The 25,583-nt window shown below is 43.9% G+C and overlaps 1 protein-coding gene across 11 annotated transcripts in view; it reads right to left on the bottom strand.

Annotated features, from left to right (window-relative positions):
* IKZF4 (IKAROS family zinc finger 4) overlaps nucleotides 1-25,583 on the bottom strand; it is an 85,132-nt gene that overhangs the window by 34,973 nt on the left and 24,576 nt on the right. For 9 of the 11 annotated variants that reach the window (XR_014561344.1, XM_083727592.1, XM_083727595.1 and 6 more), the window contains exons 2-5: nucleotides 24,489-24,543; nucleotides 11,335-11,439; nucleotides 5,529-5,789; nucleotides 4,345-4,512 (exon numbers count right to left, since the gene is read on the bottom strand). Coding sequence is in view for 10 of the 11 variants with exons in the window: in XM_083727591.1 (XP_083583717.1) it covers nucleotides 4,345-4,512; nucleotides 5,529-5,789; nucleotides 11,335-11,439; nucleotides 24,489-24,543 (589 nt within the window). In the remaining variant the exon portion in view is untranslated. Of the gene's footprint in view, nucleotides 1-4,344; nucleotides 4,513-5,528; nucleotides 5,790-11,334; nucleotides 11,440-17,267; nucleotides 17,414-24,488; nucleotides 24,544-25,583 lie in introns of all 11 variants that reach the window. The other 2 variants (XM_083727587.1, XM_083727588.1) reach the window with 1 other exon arrangement.

The following is a 25,583-nucleotide window of genomic DNA, read 5'->3' as shown; positions in this document are numbered from 1 at the left end:
CCTTCTTCTGGGCTTAGATTTGCCCTTTGACTAGCAGGGAATCTCAGTGAAACACAGTTTTATAATATAAGCCTTGGGAACATGGGTACACTTGTCTTGTTAGGCCTCAGATACAGTTTTCCACCCTGAGCCTTTTGGGACAAGCACAATTTTAAATATATGGGGAGTGGGAAAGAGACATGTACAAAAGGATAAAAAATAAAGTCAAATGACAATCCTACCTACTTCTGCACTCTGGGATATTTCATTTCAGTGTCTGAAAAAATGGTACAATTGGGTACAGGAAATTAGCAAGCAGTTGTAGCATCCCCTAACAAGTATACTTCAGGTTGGCTTAGGGCTCCTTGAGATACCTCAATACAAAGACATTCCCTGCACACAGAAAACATGCATGTCAGGGACAAGTCTAGCGTTTGCCACTGAGGAGCAGTCACATGAGGCCCCACCAGCAGTCACAAGTGGTATAGGCCAGACACAGGTTTGCCACCTAATTAGGATTGAGGAAAAGAGAGAAATGGAAGCAGATAGGTAGGATGGGATACCACCTTAGCTGCTAAGGCTTAGCACTTCCATGATGGCCCATTGTTTGTATTTAAGAAGGTTGTTCTAAGAAAATTCCTGAGCATCTGGTCTACTGGGGCTGAACAGAGATATTTCCCCAAACCTATCTGGAACCTCCGATGACAAAACTCTTCTGCGTTAACTAACTTTTCAGCAGGGTTGTGGCGGCTAAAGATTACAGCCTGGTTCTTTATCAGGTGAGGCAGTCTTCCTCTGAAGGCAGCACCTTGACTTAGCTGACGTTTCATGTCAGCTCCCACAATCCATCTGGCTGGGCCTTCAGGGTATTTTCTGATGCTCTGGCATACGATGACCCCGAAAGTGCTCTTTGCAGAGGCAGCATCTCACTCGGTGGCAAATGCCAACACCTTTTGTTTTGCGACTGAGCGAATCCCCCAAACTGCAAGTTCTCTCCCGGTCTCAAAAAACGATACGTGCAAAATAGTTCTGAGCCCGTACTAAGCACCATGGATACCTACTGGCACCGTCCCCCCCCCCGAAGGGTCAGAATCAGAGGAGCTGTCACCACTGCAAACTGTCGCTAGGAACCACCCAAGCGGAAGCTGGTTGGGGGAAGTGACAACTGATTTTGATTGCTCCAGACTGAAGGACTCTTCAGGAAGGCCAGAGGCCTCGAGGCACAGAGCAGCAGCATCCCAGCAATGCACAGTGATCTGTGAAGAGAGCTGTCGTGATTCCACGGCATCCCTCAACTTCCATGCAAGCTTGCGGGGGGGGGGGTGACAACAACATGCTGATCTCCTTTGCTCACAAAATAGCTAATCAGGGCTTCCTAAATAATGCAAAAAGAAACTTTTTTTTCCAGGGAGGGAAGTTCAGCGCGTGAGAGAAGAATTTTGTTTGTGTTAAAAAGCCCCAAAGCACTGCAGAAATAGAAGCTAAGAGAAAATAATATATGCTCAGCAGGTGGGCAGATTTCCCTCTCTCTTTCCTGCCCCCTCTGCCCCCCCCCCGCTCACGGCACGCCAACTGCTACAGTAAAAAACCTTAGACTAAATTTAAAGAGCCACATCACAAGTATCGTGGGTTAAGAGGCTGATGACAAACTCACCGGTCCATCTTCATGCCAACCGTCCACACAAATCCTACACATCTCTACACAAATAAGGCACCCTATTGACAAACCAGTAACCCACAGAAAGCCAGCAAGGAGTTGGATCCAGCAGTGCAAGATAAAAGAATAAAAGCAGCCCAAAGGTCTAAATCATGGGTAGGCAAACTAAGGCCCGGGGGCCGGATGCAGCCTAACCATCTTCTCAATCCAGCGTGTTTTTACATGAGTAGAATGTGTCCTTTTACTTAAAATGCATCTCTGGGTTATTTGTGGGGCATAGGAATTCGTTCATTTCCCCCCCCCCAAAAAAAAATATAGTCCAGCCCCTCACAAGGTCTGAGGGACAGTGGACTGGCCCCCTGCTGAAAAAGTTTGCTGACCCCTGGTCTAAATGATCCAACAATCTGTTTCCCATAATGGCCAACCAGATGCCTATGGAAAAAATTGCAAGCAGGACTAAATTGTAGTAACAAAGGAATACTACTCTGATACGGAAGGAAATATAACCCCTGTCATGACTAGTAGCCACTGATAGTCTTATTCTCCTTTTAAATCCATCCAAGCTGGCAGCTATCACTACTTTCATAGAATTGTAGAGTTGGAAGGGACCGTGAGGGTCATCTAGTTTAACCCCCTGCAATGAAGGAAACTTTTTGCCCAGTGTGGGGCTCAAACCCACGACCCTGAGATCTCATACGCTACCAACTGAGCAATCTCCTCATTTGCTTCCCTACCCCATGTCTTTTTTCTAAGCTAGAAAGTCCCATACAGTGTAACCTTTTTCTTATAAAGGAGTTGCTCCAGTGCCTTGATCATTTTGGTTGCTTTTAAATTTAATTTCTCATTTTTAAAAATATCCCTTTTGAGGAGTGGTGTCCAGAATTACATGCCCAGCATTCCAGGTGTGGCTGAACCATAGATTTGCATAAATATGCTATGACAAAATACGCTAAATTTTATTTTCAATGTAATTCCTTTCCTACTGAAGTAGATTCTAAGTTTAAGAATTTTGTTTAGATATTCATTCCCCGCCCCCTTTTATATAAGTCACAACTTTGAGAACTTATACAGATCTTCAGCTGAAGTTTACTTGCTGCAATTGAGGTTTTATTCAGGTGCAACATGAGGTCATGTTAATCCATAGGATTAAGGACACAGTAGGCTCAATCTAAGAGATTACTAGGACCAACAGGTAAAGCTTGATAAAACAGCCATTAAGATAATGCGGAGTCAACAATATGAAGATTTCCAGGGTCAGTTAGAGAAGAACCTGAATGACGGGAATGTTCCTAAAAACCAGAGAATGATGTGAAGACAGTTCCACCTTCAGAGTTGAAGGAAGGGTGGGATACAGATGTAACAAGTAAATAACATCTGTTAGAGAGAAAGAAATCATGAATGGGTGGATCCAGATTAGAAGGCAGGCACTGGAGGTGATGGAACGGAATGGTTGGATGGCTGTGGGTTGCCAGGGGCTGGACTGAGGTGGAATGGTGGGGGCTGCCCCCACCTTCTCCTGAACCTTCCCGAGAACAGGAGGACAGTATAGATTTAGAACAGTGGTTTGCAGAAGGACATAGTTCAGAGGCTGCAGAGTGGAAAAGCTGGGAAATATTGGGAGAGGAACAGCAGGAAGAAGCAGTACCGGGGGAGCGACAGCTGACAGGCTCAGTGTCTTTGGAAAGCCCCCCTCTCCAGGTACTGAGAGTAGTAGAACAGAAAGCTCACAGGCAGAAAACTCAAATTAGCCGGCACAGGAATGACGTAGAATAGGAGAGATGGAAGGGGTTGGAATTTACTCGGAGCAACGCCGTTATTTAATAGAGACTGCATTCCTTCGTCTCTCTCTGTGAATACTGAATAAATTACATGGTAAGAACTATTCTTTTTTATCTGCTTTTTGGCTGCCACCGGGGGAGGGGTCAGATTCCCTGAAGCTTGACATGGGTGGTCACTGTGGTCTACCTCCCTTTAAGAAGAGGTGACTCCAACAAGCAGAGGTTTGGGCCGAGGGCAAAGAGCAAGAGATAGTTCTACCAACCCACCAAGGCCTACCTTGCTATAACTATTTATTTTTTTGTCTAAGAAATTTATATACTGTATTTTTCGCTCTATAAGACACACTTTTCCCCTCCTAAAAAGTAAGGGTAAATGTGTGTGTGTCTTATGGAGCCAATGCAGGCTGTGCGGCTACCCCAGAAGCCAGAACAGTGAGAGGGAGGCTTCATCCCGCTGCCCTGCGGAGGCTTCGCGAAACTATCCCTGGCTTTTGCGGGAGATGGGGGAAGGGACAGAGCATGCCGCACGCTCTGTCCCTTCCCCCACCTCCCGCAAAAGCCAGGGATAGCCGTGCTCCCTTTAAAGAACCGCACGGAGCGTGTGTGCGGCTCTTGGGGGCTTCTCCCTCCTTGGGGAAAAGCCTGTGAGCGCCGCACACACGCTCCGCATGGCTTGTGAAAGGGAGCGCTGAGCAGAGCCTGGGATGCATACAGGCTCTGCTCAGCGCTCCCTTTAAATAATCTTTTTTTTTTCTTGCATTCCCCCTCCAAAAACTAGGTGCGTCTTATGGTCAGGTGTGTCTTATGGAGTGAAAAATACGGTGCTGCTTAATTATATACATTTCTAAACACTGTACATAAAACAATGGAACAATAAAGAAAAGAAAATACCCATAAAACTGAACTAGAGCAGAAGTGCCTCGGACCCACCTGAGTGTGTTCGGAGGTGCCCCGTGAGTGCGTCTCTCCTCCGACAGGCATAGTTACAGAAGGGACATTTGAAGGGCTTCTCGCCCGAGTGCAGCTTGATGTGGCGCAGGAGGTTGCCCTTTTGGGTGAAGGAGGCACCGCACTGATTGCAATGGAACGGCCTCTCACCTAGGAAGAAGAAGAAGAGCGCATTGGGATGAGTATCCAGAAAGGTTAGCCTCGATCTTTGCTTTCACTGGTGAACCATGACCCCCAGTTCAAACATGCTGATAAACTGAGTTTAAAGGAAGCAAACAGACTCGGGGTTGTATTCAGTGTAGTGTTAAATGGTGCAGGTGGCGCTGTGGCCTAAACCATGGAGCCTCTTGGGCTTGCCGATCAGAAGGTTGGCGGTTCAAATCCCCGTGATGGGGTGAGCTCCCGTTGCTCGGTCCCAGCTCCTGCCAACCTAGCAGTTCAAAAGCACACCAGTGCAAGTAGAGAAATAGGTACCACTGTGGCGGGAAGGCAAACAGCATTTCTATGCGCTCTGGTTTCCATCACAGTGTCCCGTTGCGCCAGAAATTGTTTAGTCATGCTGGCCACATGACCTGGAAAGCTGTCTGTGGGCAAACGCTGGCTCCCTCAGCCTGAAAGTGAGATGAGCACCACAACCCCATATTCATCTTTGACTGGGCTTAACTGTCCAGAGGTCCTTTACTCTTTTTTAACCTAAGTGGACAGTTCCATTGGGGCAAGGATTTCTCACTGTGCAGCAGAACTATCTCCCCCTCTGCTCCCCCCCACCACTTCCTAAATCCATTCTGGGGAATCCTCCAACTCTCTGGAAGAGGAGAGGGAGGAAGTCGCATTCTGCTAGTGCCAATCCTTGTGCTAGCACAATTATTTCATTTAACACTGTCCCCCTAAGTCCTCCATGGAGCTGTTCAGGAGCAAGCATGAGTGCTTCCAGCTCATGCATCTTGCAGAAAACCATGGTTTAGCATGACATGTGGATGTGTGAAGTACTCTGAATGCACCTGGATTGATCTAACACCCAGTCTTGTAAGGAAAGAGCTATAAAGCAGTTCAGAGCCTTATTAGGCTAAAGAGCCTGAGCGTGAGACCATTGAGACTTAAAGCACTATACAAGTGCAAAGCTCGTGCATCAGCCCTTACGGTTACCAGCAGCCATGCCTGCTCACCGGTGTGGCTGCGCTTGTGCACCATCAGTACGTTCGGGCCAATGCACACCATCCCACAGATATCACATTTCAGCTTGCCATTGGGTAGCCGGATGCCGCCAGGGGAATGTGGCTCCTGCCCTGTCCCGTCACAGTAGCCGAGTGGCTCAGAGAGAGAATCCTCCACAATCACGCTGTCCTCTTTTTCAATGAGCCGGTCGTCATGCGACAGCAGCCGGCTTGATTCTTCATCACTGTACATTTCCACCTTGATAGAATTTGCTATGGAGGGAAAAGATGTAAAAACAAAAAAAACAAAGCACGTACAGGTTTGTGACAAGTATTTGTAAACAGTTAACTTTTTTTTTTAAAAAAAAAAAGTTGTTATGGTCCAGGAGAGTGAAAAGAGACTTCTAAAAAATAACCATCAATAATTATTAATAGATCCTACTAGCATCTAAGGCCAGGTGCTTGGGGAGCATGATAGAAATTTCTAAAATTATGTATGATGTGTGTGTGTGTGTGTGTGTGTGTGTGTGTGAGATTTATCCTTCTTTCCCACTATTTTAGATCACCCCTTGACACTGATCGGGAGCAAATTCAGCACAAACCAATGGAGTATTTATTCAGAAAGTGCATCATCAACTTATGGGATTCAGTGTTACAAGAGAGCCAGTGTGGTGTAACGGTTAGAGTGTGGAACTAGGACCTGGGAGAGCAGGGTTCGAATTCCTGCTCGGCCATGAAGCTCACTGGGTGACCTTGGACCAGTCACTATCTCTTACCCTAATCCACCTCACAGAGTTGTTGTCAGGATGAAATGGGGAAGAGGAGAACCATGTGCACCACCCTGAGCTTCTTGGAAGAGAAATGTGACATATAAACGTAATAAATAATATAAATAAGCCATTAGTTTAGAAGGAACTTTAAAAAAGGGATTGGGACGCAGGTGGCGCTGTGGGTTAAAGCCTCAGCGCCTAGGACTTGCCGATCGAAAGGTCGGCGGTTCGAATCCCTGCGGCGGGGTGCGCTCCCGCTGCTCGGTCCCAGCGCCTGCCAACCTAGCAGTTCGAAAGCACCTCCGGGTGCAAGTAGATAAATAGGGACTGCTTACCAGCGGGAAGGTAAACGGCGTTTCCGTGTGCGGCTCTGGCTCGCCAGAGCAGCGATGTCACGCTGGCCACGTGACCCGGAAGTGTCTCCGGACAGCGCTGGCCCCTGGCCTCTTAAGTGAGATGGGCGCACAACCCCAGAGTCTGGCAAGACTGGCCCGTACGGGCAGGGGTACCTTTACCTTTACCTTTTACTTAAAAAGGGATTAGGCAAATTCATGGAGGCCGGGGCTATAAATGAGCATTAATCACATCAGCTAAGTGAACTACTATGATTACTTTTTAAACTGCCAGTTGGTGTGGGGCAACAGTAGGGTTCTTCTTATGTTCTAGAGCAGGCATCCCCAGACTCAGTGCTCCAGATGTTTTGGGACTACAATTCCCAACATTCCTGACCACTGGTCCTGTTAGCTAGGGATGATGGGAGTTGTAGTCCCAAAACATCCAGAGGGCTGACTTGGGGGATGCCTGTTCTAGAGTATCAAAAGGTGTAAAAATCAAATACAATCCCCAGTGCTCCAAATAATGTAGGGCTCAGCACATGGGGGGGGGGGGAGCAGGCCTCTCCTCCACTAGATCCCCGGCCAGGTAGAAAGGACGTTTCACTCTGACAATACAGGCAGGAAAACGGTCTGAAGAGCAGCCTTCTAAGGCATTTTTCTGCCAGCACCCTGCAAGAATGTTGTGGCAGCTTTTCTATAGACAGAAGGTCAAGAGTCCTAAACCCAGGGTCTGGTTTCCAAAAGGTTCAGTCGAGAATGCGCAAGAAAGCTATGACATTAGCAAGAAGAGCTCTTTGCCAGGGGAACACACAGCCGGCCTGTAAATCCAACCACATCAGTTGGTGTAACAACGGACGCTCGTCCCATTTCAAGGTGCAAAAATGGGCAATAAAATATTTAAAATCTAGCCCTTCCCAAGCCAGAGATGGGGGAAGCTCGCAACTTGGAAAGCAGGGAGCATCTAGTGCAGGGCTTCCCCCTGAAGCAGCTAATGGAATGTAAAGCTTGAAAAACGAGGACTTCCTGTTTTGACCGACGGACACATGGAGCAGCCTCCGCCGCAGAAGGAATGCTGTTTGCGAGGCCTTGCTGAATAAACACTCCTGAACCTTTGGTCCATGGCCAGGTTACATCATTCCAAGAAGTGTACTGAAAAGAAGGACTCTCATATGCGAATCTCCTCCCAATTCCTAAGTCCCACTGCGTTCTCTTCCAAGCAGCATTCCGCTGCAATGGGAAAACAGGAGGAAGCTGCCTTATACCAGTTCAGTCCATTGGTCCATGTAGCTCAGTATTGTCCACCATAACTTGCACACGCTTGCTGCACATGCATCAGGACCACCTATTAATACAGCGGAAGGTAGAGAGCCTAAAAATGAAAAGGGAAGCTGAACCCTTGTTCTGTTTTTTGCTTCAGGTAATTTTCTCCCAATCCAGCTTGAGACTAGGCTGAGAGCAAAGTGCCCATAACAGCAAACCATAGGCAGATAAAGGGAGGGAGAAGGTTCAGTTCTCTCACCTGTGTATCCTTCTTTCCTTAAAATTAAAAAGCCTAGCACCACCTGCTTCGTATATAAACACAGCAGGCACGTGAACAAAGGTGCTCCAGTCATATTTGGTTTGCCTTCCACAAAGGATAGCACTTTTAGCTATGCTCATGTGTTTTGGGATAAGGAAACAATATGAACCGCCTTCCCCAACCTGACACCCTTCAGATGTTTTGGACTCCAACCCGCATCAATCCTAATCGGCATATCCCCACAGCATGATGGAAGCTGAAGTCCAAAACATACAGAGGGCGCTAGGTTGGGGAAGGCTAGACAGCTGATATAATCCCTTCAGACTCTCCATGAAATGTCACCTAGATTTTTTTCACAAGCAGGGCAGAATAAAGATAATAGTTTGAGTTTCCTCACCTGAAGCTTTTTTAAATATATTTTTCCTAAGTAACTCTTTAATAAGGCACACACAATTACCATTCTTTAAATAATATTAGTGATTGTTATCCTAATATAAAATGGGCGGGGGGGGAGAGAGAATGGAATGCCCTGCTTGGCAGAATGGTTGACTGGGGGAGGGCCTTGAACACAAGCACATTTGTCAGAAGGATGCACTACAACATTTAGTTGCAAGTACCATTTTGTCATGTTCTGGGCAAGTACCATTTGAAATTTGCTCCAGCAAAGGCTGGAAGCAGACTGAGGCTTTTTAAGCCTGTCTCCAGATGACTTCCACTGGGCTCCATCCCCCTCACCTGAAACTTTCTAAGTTTATATATTGTAACATCACAAATGGAAATAGTTAATTATACAGCTGTTGACTAAGGAATTATTATTATTATAACTGACATTAATTACGATTATGGAACACAGTGATGTAAGATCGGAAATGCACCCAAACCATCATGGGGGGAGCCGATTTTAACAAAAACGTATTAATTGGAAGTTGACTGGCACTTTGAGAATTGAATAATTTGGGAATTAATTGTTATTGTTATAATTTGGCTATTATTGGAAGTACAGTGGTACCTCGGGATGCAAACAGGATCCGTTCCGGAGCCCCGTTCGCATCCTGAATAGAACGTAAGACGCGTCTGCACGTGCGCGAGTCGCATTTTGCCGCTTCCGCACGTGTGCGTGATGTCATTTCGAGCGTCTGCGCATGCGGCGAAACCCGGAAGTAACATGCTCCGTTACTTCTGGGTTGCCGCAGAGCGCAACCCGAAAGTGCTCAGCCTGAAGCACATTCAACCCGAGGTATGACTGTATATTGGAAAACTAATAAAAAAATGTTTAAAAAGAAAAGAAATGGCACCTAGAATTAAGGCGGCAGTTACCATGTTCATTCTTAAAGAGTGTTTGATTTGTGGCATTCCACAGAGCGTTGGGATAGTTAAGAATGTAGGTCATTGCCCGCATCTCTGCTTTTTCCTCCCTTATCTAGTTGCCACCTATTCATGCTATACAGACTGAAGGTAGCAACTCAAAGGCCTTGCACACACAGCTATGGCTGGCAGCCATGGCAGGAGGCTAGTGCAGAGAATTTACCTGTGCTCCTAGAATATCTCGGCATTAATTACATTAATAGAAGCCAGCTTACACTCCTGTTTATACAACTTGGAGATCCAGCTGCAAGCCGACACCTCTGTGCGCAAATATGAAGTGAAAACCTGCTCGCTGTGGCAGGGTATATTGATGCTGGTTGAACTTTGATGTTTTTTCGCTTCCCTGGGGATGAGTGTTTCTTTTTCTCTCAACCCCACAGCAAACGGAGGGCTGGCTTTTGTTCTGCAACTTTCCTTACAGAAGGAAGGCAGAGTCTGGTTGGGTTGGCAAAACAGGTTATGTAATACTTCTGCTCCACTGGGGCATGAGCTTGCTGGCTGAACCAGCTGTGAAATCAAGACTGATCAGAAGCAACTGTATCAGGCAGCGTCTCCCTTTTAAAGGGGAAGATACTCATTTCCTATTTGTTCAAACCATACGCTGGGTTCTCCTCCTGTTACACTGAACAAGTGTGATCATGCTTTTCCAGGGGATCAACTAAATTTTAACACAGTGGAGGTGTTAACATGGACATTTGAACATTCCTTTCTAAATGACTAAAACTGGATTTAATTGTTGGTTTGTATAAGCCAACTGTAATCAGTTTTATAAACCAACTGGACTGTAATATAAACCACCCATGATTTCAGATAAAGAATTAAGAGGATGTTATAGCTATCTAACAGGACGCAAGTGGCGCTGTGATCTAAACCACAGAGCCTAGGACTTGCTGATCAGAAAGTCAGCGGTTCGAATCCCCACAACGAGGTGAGCTCCCATTGCTTGGTCCCAGCTCCTGCCAACCTAGCAGTTTGAAAGCACATCAAAGTGCAAGTAGATAAAGAGGTACCGCTCCGGCGGGAAGGTAAACGGCATTTCCGTGCGCTGCTCTGGTTAACCAGAAGCGGCTTAGTCATGCTGGCCACATGACCCGGAAGCCCTTGGCCAATAAAGCGAGATGAGCGCCGCAACCCCAGAGTCAGTCACAACTGGACCTAATGGTCAGGGGTCCCTCTACCTTTACCATATAGCTGTCTAACACAAAGTGGTATTATCAGGTGAGAGACAATAGTCAGAAGTCAAGTCTGAGAACGCTAATCTTTCCCATACATTAACTCTGCAACATGGTGGTCATACTTTTCAGCAAAATTCTCAAAAAAGAAAAAAAGGAAAGCCCAGTTGATAATTTCAGCAGGAAATGCTGGTGGTTGCAGAATATGCCAAATTAGAATGCATCAATGCAAACAAATCTTTTTCCAACACCATCTGAATATAGAGTCCTCTCCCGCATCTCCAACTCTTTGCTCACATGATCTAGCACCACTGATGCTGTCCCAGCAACCACAATTTCCAGTCATTCACTCACTATGAGAGGAAATGCCTTCTTTGTCGATAAATGTGTCAGGAACCAAACAGTGACTTTTAAATCTCTCAGACTAAAAATCTGAGCAGGAGAGAATACTAGGCAGAAGGTTCAGATAATCCAAGGCTGCTGTATAAAAGCTGCCTCTTTTCCAGGGCCTCATCCAAAAGGTAAATTCTTCGCTGATGTGATTATCTTCGTGCAGACCTTTTTGGAGGATTTCAAAGGTGGTCTCTGCCTTGATCACAGCTTGGGCCCAACACCTTTTGGACATAAACTACAGGAATCAGAAAATGACATACTTACCACTAAGGGAGCGGCTTGGGGAGGAATGTTGGCTGTTTGGTGTGCTCACAGTAGGGCCCACAATCGTGGAGGTGAACTCCTTTTCCAAAGAGGAATCTCCACTACCTGTGGGGAACAAAAAGAAGCAGAGAGCACAGGTAAGCCTCGTTTCAAGAAATCAAGAAATATTTTTCCTGTGCTTAGGACTGAAGATGGGCACAGAGGAAAGGAAACTCTCCTGATGAGTTTGAGTAAAGTCTGGATTTTGCAGCCTACAAAATCTGAATGAAAAAAATTCCATTGGTGCTCTGACTGAATGAAAACCTAGCAGGAGGAATTCCAACAAATCCCAACCATGTATATAATAAGTGCCCTGTTCTTGCATTGTATAGTTTATGATGATCAGATGATTATCAGTGTAGACCCAGATACAGTGAACATCCGACCAGCATTTCAGAAGAGAGATGTCAGATACTGATAGAACCAGTTCTATTACATACATAAAGCAGCCTTCTTGTATTTATAAGACTGAATTCATAAATGTTTTCAGAATGATGATACTGGTTTAACATGTATAACATGCATTGTCAAAATAAGCCTGCAGCCTCTAAGCTACCCGAATGCTTGTAACCAATATATGCAGCAGCACTTGGGAATCATCAAAGAAGTGCAAATATCTCATTACATGGCAATTACAGGATAAAGGGATCCCCATTTAAAATTTGAATCACCTTAAATAAAAGCCAGGATATACGTAGCTTTGTTGTTGTGCAAATAATACGCAATATGAATACAGAAATGTGTCATACAGAAGAGTTTCAACATGAAGTCTCATGGAATAGCTGATATATATATATATATGAATGATTGCAGAATCCAGGCTCAAGATAACAATACTACAGTGAACTGATTTCAAATACATTCTTCATGTATGGATTCCTGTGCTGTTTGCTGTTGCCTCCAAGAGGAAGAAAGCATGCACCAAAAGCACTTGCTTAGTTCGTTCTCTTTATCTATTTATGGGGAAGAACATGAATCAGTTGCATATAAAGATCTTATTAACGGTTTATTAGCTACAGTGTACATGGAAGTCATGCAACATTAGGGAGTTCGCAGAATCTTGCATTTTACTTTTTTTTAGAGTCTGACAGCTTGCCCTTTTAGAGAAGCTAGGCCAACTAAATTATCCAAATGTGTACTCTTGTTGTTTTTTAGTGTGCAGTTTCCATTTATTCCATTAATAAGAACCCATCCTCCCTAAGCCCACCTCATTTATTGTTTTGGAAATGGTGTGGGTTGTTGTATTCAACAACAGTCATGCTCTAAGTAGGACCAATGGAATTTATGGAAATGGCTAAGTTTGGTATATTCATTTCAACAAGTCTTCTCTGAGAAGAACTTCATTGGATTCAACCCAATCTTACTTAAGAGAGGAATGCAACTAAGTTTTACTCAGAGTAGACCAACTGCAATTAATGGGCTTAACTTAGTCATGTTTATTAATTTCAGTAGGTCAGTTGCTTGAACTGACACAACAATCTCCTTAGTGCCATGTTATATTCCACACATTATCCCATTTTTTTAAAAAAAATATTGTACACTGTATACTGAAAACACAACCTATCGATAAACAAAACTACTTGTTTAGTGACTTAACATGACTATGGAGGGACAGAATCACTCAACAAGATACATCAGTGCATTTTACACACCCATATTAAATATTTGCACTGGTGTATCTGCCTGCAGCTCCACCAATTTAAAGGAGTTAAGTGTGCTTAATCTAAAGACTCAGTTTAAGATGGGGCATGATCATCTTTATGTTTTATAGTGAAGCCAAATGAAGGCAAGGGACGATGTTGCTCCTTTTGGATACAACATTCCTGGCTTGCTATAGGATTGCAGCCTACCTCCTTTTGCATGCATTGCGGGGGGGGACCCTCTTAAATAAACTTTGTTCATTTAAACTAAATAAACCAGAATAACTAACTACGCCAAAGCTAACATAAAATGGGAGACCCAATGTTTGTCGCTGACTTGCTAAGGAATCTCCAGCCTGTTGGTGTGTCATTAGGCCCAGTGTAGGTCCCAATTTAGCCCACAAAGCCATTTTCTCCAAACCACATCAACCTTCCTCCCGCTTGGACTACAACTAATCCAGAATGCGGCAGCTAGACTGGTGACTGGGAGCGGTCGCCGAGACCATATAACAGCGGTCTTGAAAGACCTACATTGGCTCCCAGTACGTTTCCGAGCACAATTCAAAGTGTTGGTGCTGACCTTTAAAGCCCTAAACGGCCTCGGTCCAGTATATCTGAAGGAGCGTCTCCTCCCCCATTGTTCTGCCCGGACACTGAGTTCCAGCTCCGAGGGCCTTCTGGCGGTTCCCTCACTGCGAGAGGCCAAGTTACAGGGAACCAGGCAGAGGGCCTTCTCGGTAGTGGTGCCCGCCCTGTGGAACGCCCTCCCATCACATGTCAAAGCGATAAACATCTACCTGACATTCAGAAGACATCTGAAGGCAGCCCTGTTCAGGGAAGTTTTTAATATGTGACATTTTAGTGTATCTTTCATCTTTGTGGGAAGCCGCCCAGAGCGGCTGGGGAAACCCAGCCGGATGGGCGGGGTACAAATAATAAATTATTATTATTATTATTATTATTATTATTATTATTATTATTATTATTATTATTATTATTATACTTGATAACTTATGTGGGGGAGAGAAGGGAATGGTTCCAAAGGAATAATCTCGAAACCACTGGGGGCTTCAAGGGAACTCTGGACTGTTCTTTTTCCAAGCAGGGCTTGCTGATCTGGTGGAGTCCCATATTGTCTATTTGTAGCTAATTAAAGCAAGCCCTTTTGAAGCTGTCCCAGGAGGTCATAATGATGCCAGGAGGTTGACAGGTAGGCAGAGCTGCCCACCTGTCAAAGTTGGCCCACAGGTGTGTATGCGGGAAGGATTTAGCTTGCCAGCCACGTTCAATTCCCCACCCCTGTGCTAAACTGCAGTTTAGCAATCCAGGATAATTATAACTTAACCAGTCCATTGTAGAAAGCTGCAGGGAAGCAGAGCAGAAACCATGGAATGCTAATTGACGGTAGCTTGGTAAACTGCATTTATCACTGTTTCTCGCTGAAGGTTTTTGAAGAGACTGGAAGGAAGGAATGTCTTGGGCTTAAATCTCACCGATGTGACAAAATCTGTCTCAGTTCTACTATTTCAGAATGCAGGTGGGGGCTCACAGGAGTCCACGCTCCTCCATACGAGAAAATCCCTGTGCACGGGAAAGAAGCGTTACAGCTGTCAAGACAGGAGGTTATTAGAGTACACAGAAGTGTAGCCAGGCTGAACAGCAGCAGCTGACAAACCAGGCAAAGCTGGAAACTGGCACTCCTTGCCACTTGATGCCACTGGGGCCTTGTGCAGCAATGATGGCCATTGAATGTCTGCTATCTCCCTTCCACGCTGCAACTTAAGACCGTGGGTTGTATCCAATGTAGCGTGAAGTTAAAGAAACTTAGCAATGAACTTGTTCCATTAGTGAGTTATCTTGCGCAAGAGGTTCCAAAAAACGAACAGCTTGTATTTTTAAGTGCAATTTGTACACCTGTGCTAGTGCAAGCTCTTGCGCAATCGTTACATCGGCGGACCTGCTACATGGGTTTACACATAATATGCAACACAAACCTAGACAGCATCTTAAAAAGCAGAGACATCACCTTGCCAACAAAGGTCCGTATAGTAAAAGCTATGGTTCTCCCAGTAGTGATATATGGAAGTGAGAGCTGGACCATAAAGAAGGCTGATCGCCAAAAAAATGATGCTTTTGAATTGTGGTGCTGGAGGAGACTCTTGAGAGTCCCATGGACTGCAAGCAAATCAAACCTCTCCATTCTTAAGGAAATCAGCCCTGAGTGCTCACTGGAAGGACAGATCCTGAAGCTGAGGCTCCAATACTTTGGCCACCTCATGAGAAGAGAAGACTCACTGGAAAAGACCCTGATATTGGAAAAGATGGAGGGCACAAGGAGAAGGGGACGACAGAGAACGAGATGGTTGGACAGTGTTCTCGAAGCAACCAGCATGAGTTTGACCAAACTGCGGAAGGCAGTGGAAGACAGAAGTGCCTGGCGTGCTCTGGTCCATGGGGTCACGAAGAGTCGGACACGACTAAACGACTAAACAACAACAACAAATGCAACACTGGAAAACAGACCTCTGCTTTCACAAGGAAACTTGCACGAGCGGACTAACAGCTCTGGATACAACCCTTTGACTTAAAATACAGACTCAAGCCATTACTTAAACATCAGCCAAGCTCTTCCCTCTAGCCTGGTGAAGGGTTCTGTGGAACCTGAAAGTTTGCTCAGTACAAAGGTATTGTCTCCTAATGTCGGCTTTTTTTCTTACGGGTCAACATGAGTACTTTTGCTTTTCTATTTATTCAGATGAAAATAAGAACAACTTCCCTGTTGTTCATTGGCACTGCATTTAGAGAAGCAGGATCAGTACAGGCCATAGCTGTCAACTTACAGATTTGAAAATAAGGGACCAACAGCCTCGAAAATAAGGGATCAGCAGCCAAAATAAGGGACCAACAATTACTTTGATGAAATACATATTTTGTTGCATGCAACATATTTTGTTTCATGGACCTATTAGGTCCATAAATTACCATATAGCATATATTCACCACAAAAAACAGCAACAATTTGTTGTTGACAAAGGACAGCTGGACATAGAAAGGGCCCCATTACCTTCAGTAGCTTATTTAAGGGACATCATCAATGAGGGACAGCAGTGGGACATGGCGCTGGGATAAGGGACTGTCCCGCCAAATAAGGGACGCTTGACAGCTATGGTACAGGCAGCATAATGGCTGCAATGAAAATACTGTAGCAATGCCAGCCCCCTGAACGTCTTTTCTGCAAGGCACTGTCCCCTCACCCCAATTCCTGTCTAGTGCCCCTGTTGTTTGGAAGCACTCTTATCTACTTAGGAAAAAAGCAAGTTCTAAAAGACAGGAAGCAAGTCTGGAGACATTCTCATCAGAGAGGCTTTAGTACAGAGACAGGCGATTTTCTTCAGAGTTTGAATGCTAGCTGCTGTTCTCATGCCCACATAGCTTAGCACATTCCAGGATCTGCCAAGATAAAGGAAACAAACTGTTCCGACCAGGTGAAGTCAAATTTAACACAGGCACAGCATGCAAGGCTGGTGCCTTGTGATCATTTTATCTTTAAGGAAAAGTTGTTGCTTTCTCCTCCCAGGTGGGCCCCAAGGCCAAGACTTTCTGGCTCCTGAAAAAAGGAATTTCACCCTTTCCCTTAAGGCTGTCATTCCTCAGGTGGGTAAACAGGAGAGTCTACGTCATAGTAAGCCTATCTCTGCAAGTGCCTAGAAGCAGCCACACACCCCTCAATATGGATTTTAATCGTTTAATTAGAAGTTAGCCGTGATACGGCTAAGCAAAATAGGCACCAACAGCAAACAGTTCGCAGCGGAGCACATTTAAGCAGCAATGACTCGAACCAAGGATTTCTTCTGCTCCTTGCCAGAACACACAGAGAATTATGGCCCTGACCCCTTCCCTAGGCTTTTACTAAATAGCAGAGGGTGGAGGAAGAAAAAAGAGGGGTGTCTTTAACAGCCTTGTCCGCTGCTTTTATAACACATACTACATTTATCTTTCCCCTTTGGTTGCTCATCCCTAACCGATCGCCTGCAGTTGCATTTCTGATTTCGAACAGACTCTATCCCTCACCCCACCCCCTGACACAGGCGATGAAGGAATTCTAGAGATCAATTTACTTGCATTGAAAGTCAGCCACTTCCTGCACTGTTCTGCATGGCATCAGACACACCCCAAATGGCGCCAAGTGTAAATGAAGACAGAAAAGAGCATGGAGTTATTTCACACGGCCACCCCGCTCCCCATTTAACTTACATTATTCTAGCTTGCTGAAGATACCCTGGAGTGTTATCACAGCCAACTCCTTGGAAACAGCACTGGAATACAGACTGTGTGTGTGTGTGGCTGCATCTCGGCAGTAGGGTGAACTCAGCCACTCACCTTCCAGGAAGAAGAGATTCCTGGAAGTGAGAGAAACGGCCGTCATTTTACAGTCAAGCAGCACAGTTAGAGCAGGAATCCATACGGCTGCAGTGTCCCCTTTCGCTGAGATTCTGGCTTGCTCCTCTGAACGCTTTATATGCCTTGCCTCTGAAAATAGAGCCATCAGCTACAAGGGGACATCCCTTTAGTGATGGGGTTTTTTTTATATAAAACAACAACACACATTGCCCGGGCTAAACAGAGCAAGGAAGTCCGTGGAAAAAACATCGTAGTTGTTGCCTAACCCCCATCACTTTGGCAACAGAATGAATGCTTCACAGTTGCTCTGGAAAGATAAGAGCTGCCACCGAACGAGCCTTTAACACTCCAGAAAGTGGCAGGAGAAACTGTATGAGTACAATGAAACACTCCACTGCATTCAACAGTATATGTGTGTGCGTGTGTGTGTGTGCGCGCGCGCGCGCACGCTGCACATTGTACACAATTGACTCATTCTTTCACAATAAAGTACCGGTAGTCATGTTTCTTTGGCTAACCAGTTTTCTCTTGGCCAAATAGCTAGATCAAAGCCATTAGGTACGGGATCAGCGCAAACAGCATACTTCATTTAAACGTTACTTGGGTAAATTGAAGAGCCAAAGGAGACAGAGAAAAAATCTACTGAATGTGTGGAGTGGGGAATAAAGAAAATGTTTCCCTGCTCTTTTGAATACCTTGAGGAGATAAAGTAAAATCTTGAGGGAAGCTTTCCCGTTGTTACTGGGCTCATCACAAATCTAGTTCATTCTTCTTTTTTAAATCCCTACCCCATAGTTTTTTCCCATTCCGTCTTTTCCGCTAAGGGTTTAATCACTTCATGGAAACATTTTTGTTTTGTTTTTGATTAGGAGTATAAATGCAAGCTACTGTTATCCTGATTAAAATTATGCACTTAGCTGTTGTATTTCTATCACGCCTACTTAAAAAAATCAGGAGAAAGAAGTGCATGTTACAGGAGCTTTAGCCGACTTCTGCAGAGTTAATTTCCATAATAAAAATAATAGTTCTAAAGGGGGAAAAAGCAAATGTCTAAATTTTAAATTATGCATATGTGTCCTAGCAGGCATTCATCGCCTCCTGCACACAAGTGAGAGAAAAAGCAAATGCCTTCAAGAAGGCGCCTACCACCCATGGCTTTTAATCAAGAATAATGCTAAAGATCTGCTGCTCAATTAGTCAGAGGCACTTTTTAAATAGTTAAAGTCAATTTAACTGATCAATCAACTTGAAGTTGCGTATTTAACCATTTCAGACCAAGCACAGGCCTTTTCTTGAGAAAGGGAAATCCTGACCTCAGTACTACAAACAAACAAACTCACTCATTGGAACCAGGACCTAAGTTTTCAAGTCAGCACTGTAGAGAGCGAAAAAATAAAAACTGAATTCCAGCTTTGATTTTTTCAATGGTCAGACTCTGGGATTTTTCTAGCCTTGTCTACACTATGTATTTACCGCACATCAGTGCTGGTTTCACGGTCCAATGTGTTTCTCACCTGCTAGGTATACACTGCAACATACATCCTCCCTGCTTCTGCCTGATATGATTACACCAACAATAACGGCTGCCATATTTTATCCCAGGCCAATGAGGACGGACTGCTGTGCTTCCATCTCTCCGTCCTGTTGCAGAAGTGTGCTTTAATGGAAATCCTGTGAACCAAGCATCAAGGCTATTGTCCACTTTCTACTAGTTGAGAAGGAGCAACTGCCAATGCTCCGCTGCAATCGTGGGCAATCTGACAGTTTTTCTTTTTTAAAAAAAACAAAACATTTTTATTGATTTTCCAATAAAAAACATCCAATTAATATATCCAATCATAATACTCCAATTAAAATAAAAAACTAAAATTAAAAAGACTAAATTATAGTCCAAATTATAATTATTAATTTTTTGGAGCTCCCCACGGTCTAGATCTCTGACAGTTTTTCAAATAAAAAAGAGAGCACCCACAAGTGCAATTCCTAACCTAAAGTTCCATCTCTTTTCCTCATTTGGAATACATGAACAGTAATATTTTCCATGATGAGAATATACAAGAACAGGAGGAGTACACAACTGTACAATTCTAGCTCAAGTAAGGGGGGGGAGAGCTGGGGAAAAGGGTAACAAACTAGGAAACGTAACTAGCTTTGTTGTCCTAGAAAAAGCCAACAACATTCGGAAACAGGATGAGACGACAAATCTAAGAAGATGATGAGCAGATTACCTGAGTTAATGCAAGTCATTCTCAGAGTAGACTCATGGGCTTACTTATGGATGGCAATGGGTTTACGCGGAGCATTCCCCATTATCTGAAGAAACCTGAGAATATTCTTGGCTTTAAATGAACTGAAAACAGGAGCCCATAACTTTCAGCTGGCCTTGGTCACTCACAATTTGTGGGTGCTGTCGACCCTTGCTATTGCTCACCCCATTGGGGGGCAGAGCCTCCTTCCTTATTCATGCTGAGCTTTATAAACGTTCTGAAAGCAGTGAGACCTCTTCCTCCTTTCAGAGTGCCTCTAGTCTAGACCTCTTGCCAGATTAAAAGATTACTCCTGCCACTAGAAAGCTGGAAAGCATACTTGTGGACCTACTAATGGTGAAAAGTCTTTTCCATGTTCTACAGCATCAGTCTGAAAGGTTGTTGTTAAGTAAAATCCCTAAATATAACTGTCCTCACACCATAAAGGTTAGGACCATACTCACAACAAGAGGCAGTTAAGCATCTGAAGAGGAATGACCACTTGAATATTGAATATCTCTTGAATATTTCCCCATCAACAGGCAAACTGATCAACATCTCTACCGGCTTCCTTGATTAGCTCTGCTCACCTTGTCAGCAGCCTGTTCCCAATCTGCATGTCACACTAATGTCATAAGCATAACCGAGAGCTCAGCAGAAAAGGGAAAGACAGATAAGACTGAAAATGTTTCAGATTATGTGGCTCCTGGACTGTACATTGTAGGGGAAAAGGCTTTCAAAGAAAGGAACCAGACTGGTAATAGTCCTTTGCTGACCCTGTGTCAGCATCTGTGGCTGCAGAAGATATCAGCCATGGCTTGAATGACAATCCTTAGGATCTAATATTGCATATACGATATCTCTTTATGAATTCATACACAGCAAGAAAACACCTAACACACGTAAACCCATGGAGTTACCTTTATTTCTCAGTTTTATTATCATAGGATGTTCTCACAGCCCTCTAGGGTTGTTTTTTTTTTAAAAAAAAAGATGACTAAATATGGATTTCTCCAAAACAATTAGTACTTTGCAACCTGTTCCCATAATCCGATCCCCACTAGGTCTCTTTTAACAAACTCCATCCTCCTGGGGTGTATTATAAATTTGGCCTTCACTGGTCTGGATGATTTACCAGCATTAAAGAATGAAAGGCAAAGCAGCATTTTGCAAACCAGCCACACAAAATATGCATTTGATTCTGCACAGTTAGACACAACCTACTGATTACTGCGATTGGTGGCATATAAGTCATTGATTTCCCTCACTCTCAACACTTTTATAGTTGAACAAAGGTTCTTATTTCATCCTCATAACATGCACGTCAGCTGATAGTGACTGGTTTTTTGTTTTATAAAAAGATATGTAAGAAATATATAATCTTTAAGCTTCAAGGCACTACTGCATATATCTCCTGAAGACTGTTAAATCCAAACAGTGTCTGTTACAAGTACAGTGGTACCTCGGGTTAAGTCTGGAGGTCTGTTCTTAACCTGAAACTGTTCTTTTTTTTAATGAATATTTATTAGCATTTTCTATAATAAAACAAAAACAAAAATATACAAAAAATAACAAACATACAAAAATACAAAACAAAAAAAAAAATTAAAAACACATAACATTTAAATTGCTTATTTTCTTTTAACTTATTTCTTATTTCTTTTAATCTGAAACTGTTCTTAACCTGAAGCACCACTTTAGCTAATGGGGCCTCCTGCTGCCGCCACACCACCAGAGCCCGATTTCTGTTCTTATCCTGAAGCAAAGTTCTTAACCTGAAGCACTATTTCTGGGTTAGCGGAGTGTGTAACCTGAAGTGTATGTAACCTGAAGTGTATGTAACCCGAGGTACCACTGTACAGTGGTATCTTGATACTCGAATGGCGTGGCTCCCGAACGCCGCAAACCCAGAAGTGAGTGTTCTGGTTTGCGAACGTTTTTCGGACGCCGAACATCCGACACAGCTTTCGATTGAGTGCAGGAAGCTCCTGCAACCAATTAGAAGCTGCACCTTGGTTTTCAAACCGTCTCGGGAGCCAAACTCCTGGAGTTACTTAATGAGATTGTCTTGTTCCTTTGCATGCTGCATATTCTAGCCATCATTTCACAATTCTGGCTACCATCAGATCAGTCTGCTCCTTGTAACTCTGATAACTGTTGAGTTACTTACAGTTTCACCAACAACCTTTGTCCAGGACAAAATATGAGCTGGTGTACCTGGCTATGAGCTAGAGGATGACATTTATTGGGTGGGTATACATCCCTAGCAAACATACTCCTTCACTTCAATTTAGTGGGGCTTTCAATACAAAGAAGTCAACTCATTATTCCAGTGGCCCACTCTGAACTGTAGTCAGTCAATATGTTTATTTACACCAATGTATTTGTATGCAAGTAGCTTTGATTATCTTTCCCTCATTCATAATTACTTCACGGCTCTGTTTTTTCCTGTTTAATGAGGACTCTATGCTCTGTTCTTCCAAAGAGAAACAGCCAACAAAATAATATCATGCAGTTTTGACTTCTTTTTCTTCAAAACCAGTGTCTGGTTTTATTTTAGTGTCTACCACAAACAATCCCTCAGAGGTTTTTAAAAAATGCTTGAGTAAATTATTTAAATCCTATAGGAGTGTTATACAAACAGAACCAACTAATATATTTTCTACCTTCCCTACCTTCCCCTATTAGGCTGTCCTATCCTATGCATAAAGGTAAAGGTAAAGGGACCCCTGACCATTAGGTCCAGTCGTGGCCGACTCTGGGGTTGTGGCGCTCATCTCACTTTATTGGCTGAGGGAGCCGGCGTACAGCTTCCGGGTCATGTGGCCAGCATGACTAAGCCGCTTCTGGCAAACCAGAGCAGCGCAGGGAAATGCCGTTTACCTTCCCGCTGGAGCTGTACCTATTTATCTACTTGCACTTTGACGTGCTTTCAAACTGCTAGGTTGGCAGGAGCAGGGACCAAGCAACGGGAGCTCACCCTGTCACGGGGATTCGAACCGCCAACCTTCTGATCAGCAAGTCCTAGGCTCTGTGGTTTAACCCACAGCGCCACCCGCGTCCCTATCCTATGCATACTTACTGGAAATTTGATTTCCATCAAAAGAAACATAACTAGATCAGGCTGTTAGGCAAGTGTTCTAACCTGGCCATTCTATAATTCCCCTTTTCTGAAAAAATGTATTTAAGTTACTACAGTTTACACTTAGTATTGCTAATAAGAATTTGAACACTCTCAGTTAATGCACTTCAGATATGGCACTCCTGAGTAGCAACTGCCTTTATAGCTTTAAAGAATCATAGAACTGTAGAGTCAGAAGGGACCCCGAGGGTCATCTAGTCCAGCCCCCTCTAAAGCAGTAATCTCAACTAGATCATACATGACAGTTGGCCATCCAACCTCTGCTCAAAAACCATCAAGTCTTAGCCTCTGGAGCATACGGGGGGAAAGCTTGCTCCTTCTTCGTGTGACAGCCCTTCAGATATTTGAAGATTCTTATCACATCTCCTCTCAGTCTCCTCTTTATCAGGCTACACATAGCTATTCCCTCAACCGTTCCCCATAAGGTTTGGTTTCCAGACCCTTGATCATCTTGGTCGCCCTCCTCTGCACATGTTCCAGCTTGTCAATATCCTTCTTAAATTGTGGTGCCCAGAACTGTACACAGTACTCCAGGTGTTGTATGACCAAGGCAGAATGGAGCGGGACTATAACTTAGCCCTACTTATCTTCTGAAAGAGAATGTGATCGGGGACAAGATATTTTAAATAAGGTATATTTTAAATAAGGTAGAAGCATCCAACTATGCTTAAGGATTAATTAGAAGAAACTTTTCCAATTATCTTTCCCAGCTGTAAGGTAACCACCATATTAAGTGAAACAATTTTACTATCAATCGCCAAACTCTTTCTGTACTCATATTTAATGAAATGGTCATAACACAAAAATACTGCCTATGGTCAAGCTAATTGAAACAAGCAGAAACAGATGGAATTTAAAGGGATGCCAAAAGTTCGCTTTTCCTTCAGTATGATACGTAAGGATTTGCTCTAAATTTTTGATGAATCAAATATCCTCAAACCGATTTAATTGCTGCGCGTGTGAGTCTTAACTATGTTGCAAGTCTCAGGTATATTTAACAGCTAAAACACCTGCTGAATTTGGCAGGTGGGCAAATACTGAGCTCTAGCATTTTTCGCAGGCACCGAACAGTAACTTAGTAAGACATGGCCATCCATTTGAGGTTGAGCTGAATTTGGAGGGTTGCTCCAGGCCAACTGTAGCCAGGGAGAAGATTGCATGCCACAAGATCAATGTGCAGTGACCTGGCGGGGCATGGCTTCTTGTCTCAAGTTGCACTTTGGAGCACTGCTCTGAGCTGAATATGGGTAAGGAGGGCAGAGGCCATGAATCGCCAGGTCACTGTTCAGCTGATCAGAACAGAGGCTGGCTGTTACACTCCCTTAGGTGATGACTCCATCACCAGTCCATGGAGCAACTACCAATGGTAAGAGACTGAAAGGTGGGGAGGAGGCTATTCTCCTGTGTCCACCCCTGAGATCTTGAATCAAGACGAAAATGCTGGATGTAGCTGCCCAAGGGTGCATCTATCTAAGAAGGCAGGTCATGTCAGGAAGCTGGGGGGGGGGGCATGTTGTTCCTCAAAACTTGAGGCATGCTGAATATTCCAGTGCCGAACCAAAAGTTTATTGTGACCAAAATGCATAAATCCTATCCTGTCTTTTGCACTATGTATTAAAGACAAAACGGCATCTAAAAACAAAAATAAACAAATCGAGATCTGTGAAAAGCAAAATGAGAACATACCGGATATGTAAGAGCGTCCATTGCAGTCCTCTATATCCATCTTTACAACACTCTTCTAAAGAAAAAGAGACAAAGGTCTATCAGAACAGCAGCTATAAACCAAAGCAGGAACCTTTTGGTGAGATCCCAACCCACCCCCTGGTTGCACATCCTAAAATACAAAATTTAACTAAACTACTTTTCAGGACTGAGGCCACATTGGCAAAGGGCCATAATTCACTGGCAGAGCATTTGAAATGTATGCAAAAGGTCCCAGGTTAAATCTTCAGCCTTCTCAGGAAGGGCTGGGAAATCTCCTCTCTGAAGCCAATCAGTGCTAGTCAATACTGAGTTAGATTGATCAATGGTCTGACTCAGAGTAAGGCAGTTTCCTATACCAATATAATCGTGGATCATTGCCATGGAAGTATTTTAATGAGCTTTTAAAAAATCCAATTTGTCTCCTAACATTTTACCAATTTTTTTTTTAATCAAGCCTATATCTATATCATTATATATATAACCAATACAACATCAGATGATAACCTGGGAGTGCAAGTCTTCCAATTTGTGGCTTGGCAACAAAGAAAGAGAAAAGCTACTTTTGACACATACGCACCCATTTTACTGGAAATAAAAGGCAGGGCATATATATGTATATGTATATATATACATACACACACATCAGCAAATAACTCTCATAAAGTGGGGCCCATGCAGTTAATTTCGGTAGGGTTTTCTGTCATTGTGTCTGTATTCAGCTGCCCTTTAAAGGAGGAGGCTGTCAAACGGTGTTAGTTCACGAAACAGAAGCTAAACACTGCTTCAAAAGGTTGCAAGGAAGGAGCAGCTGTCAGTCTTACATCTGATGAGGCAAGACCAGATTCAAACTTCATTGGTCTAGAACACAAGTGGCCACAGGCCACTGCTAAATTTGAATCCTTCAGTGGCAAGGTACAGTAACAACTGTCCAATGCAATTCATTTTCAATAAAACAGACTCTCTGCTGTCATCCGCTCTTCTGGGTTCAGTCTGAACTAAAATTGATGCTGCTGCGTAGAAGGTACAGCACACGGGTAATTCTGAGCCCCAAACCCAGAAGTGCAGCTTTTATCA

Source organism: Podarcis gaigeae, assembly GCF_964106915.1.
Source record: "Podarcis gaigeae genome assembly, chromosome: 2".
NCBI classification, from domain to species: domain Eukaryota; kingdom Metazoa; phylum Chordata; class Lepidosauria; order Squamata; family Lacertidae; genus Podarcis; species Podarcis gaigeae.
Note: the sequence above shows the minus strand (reverse complement) of the source record. Positions and strands in the feature narration are given on the sequence as shown.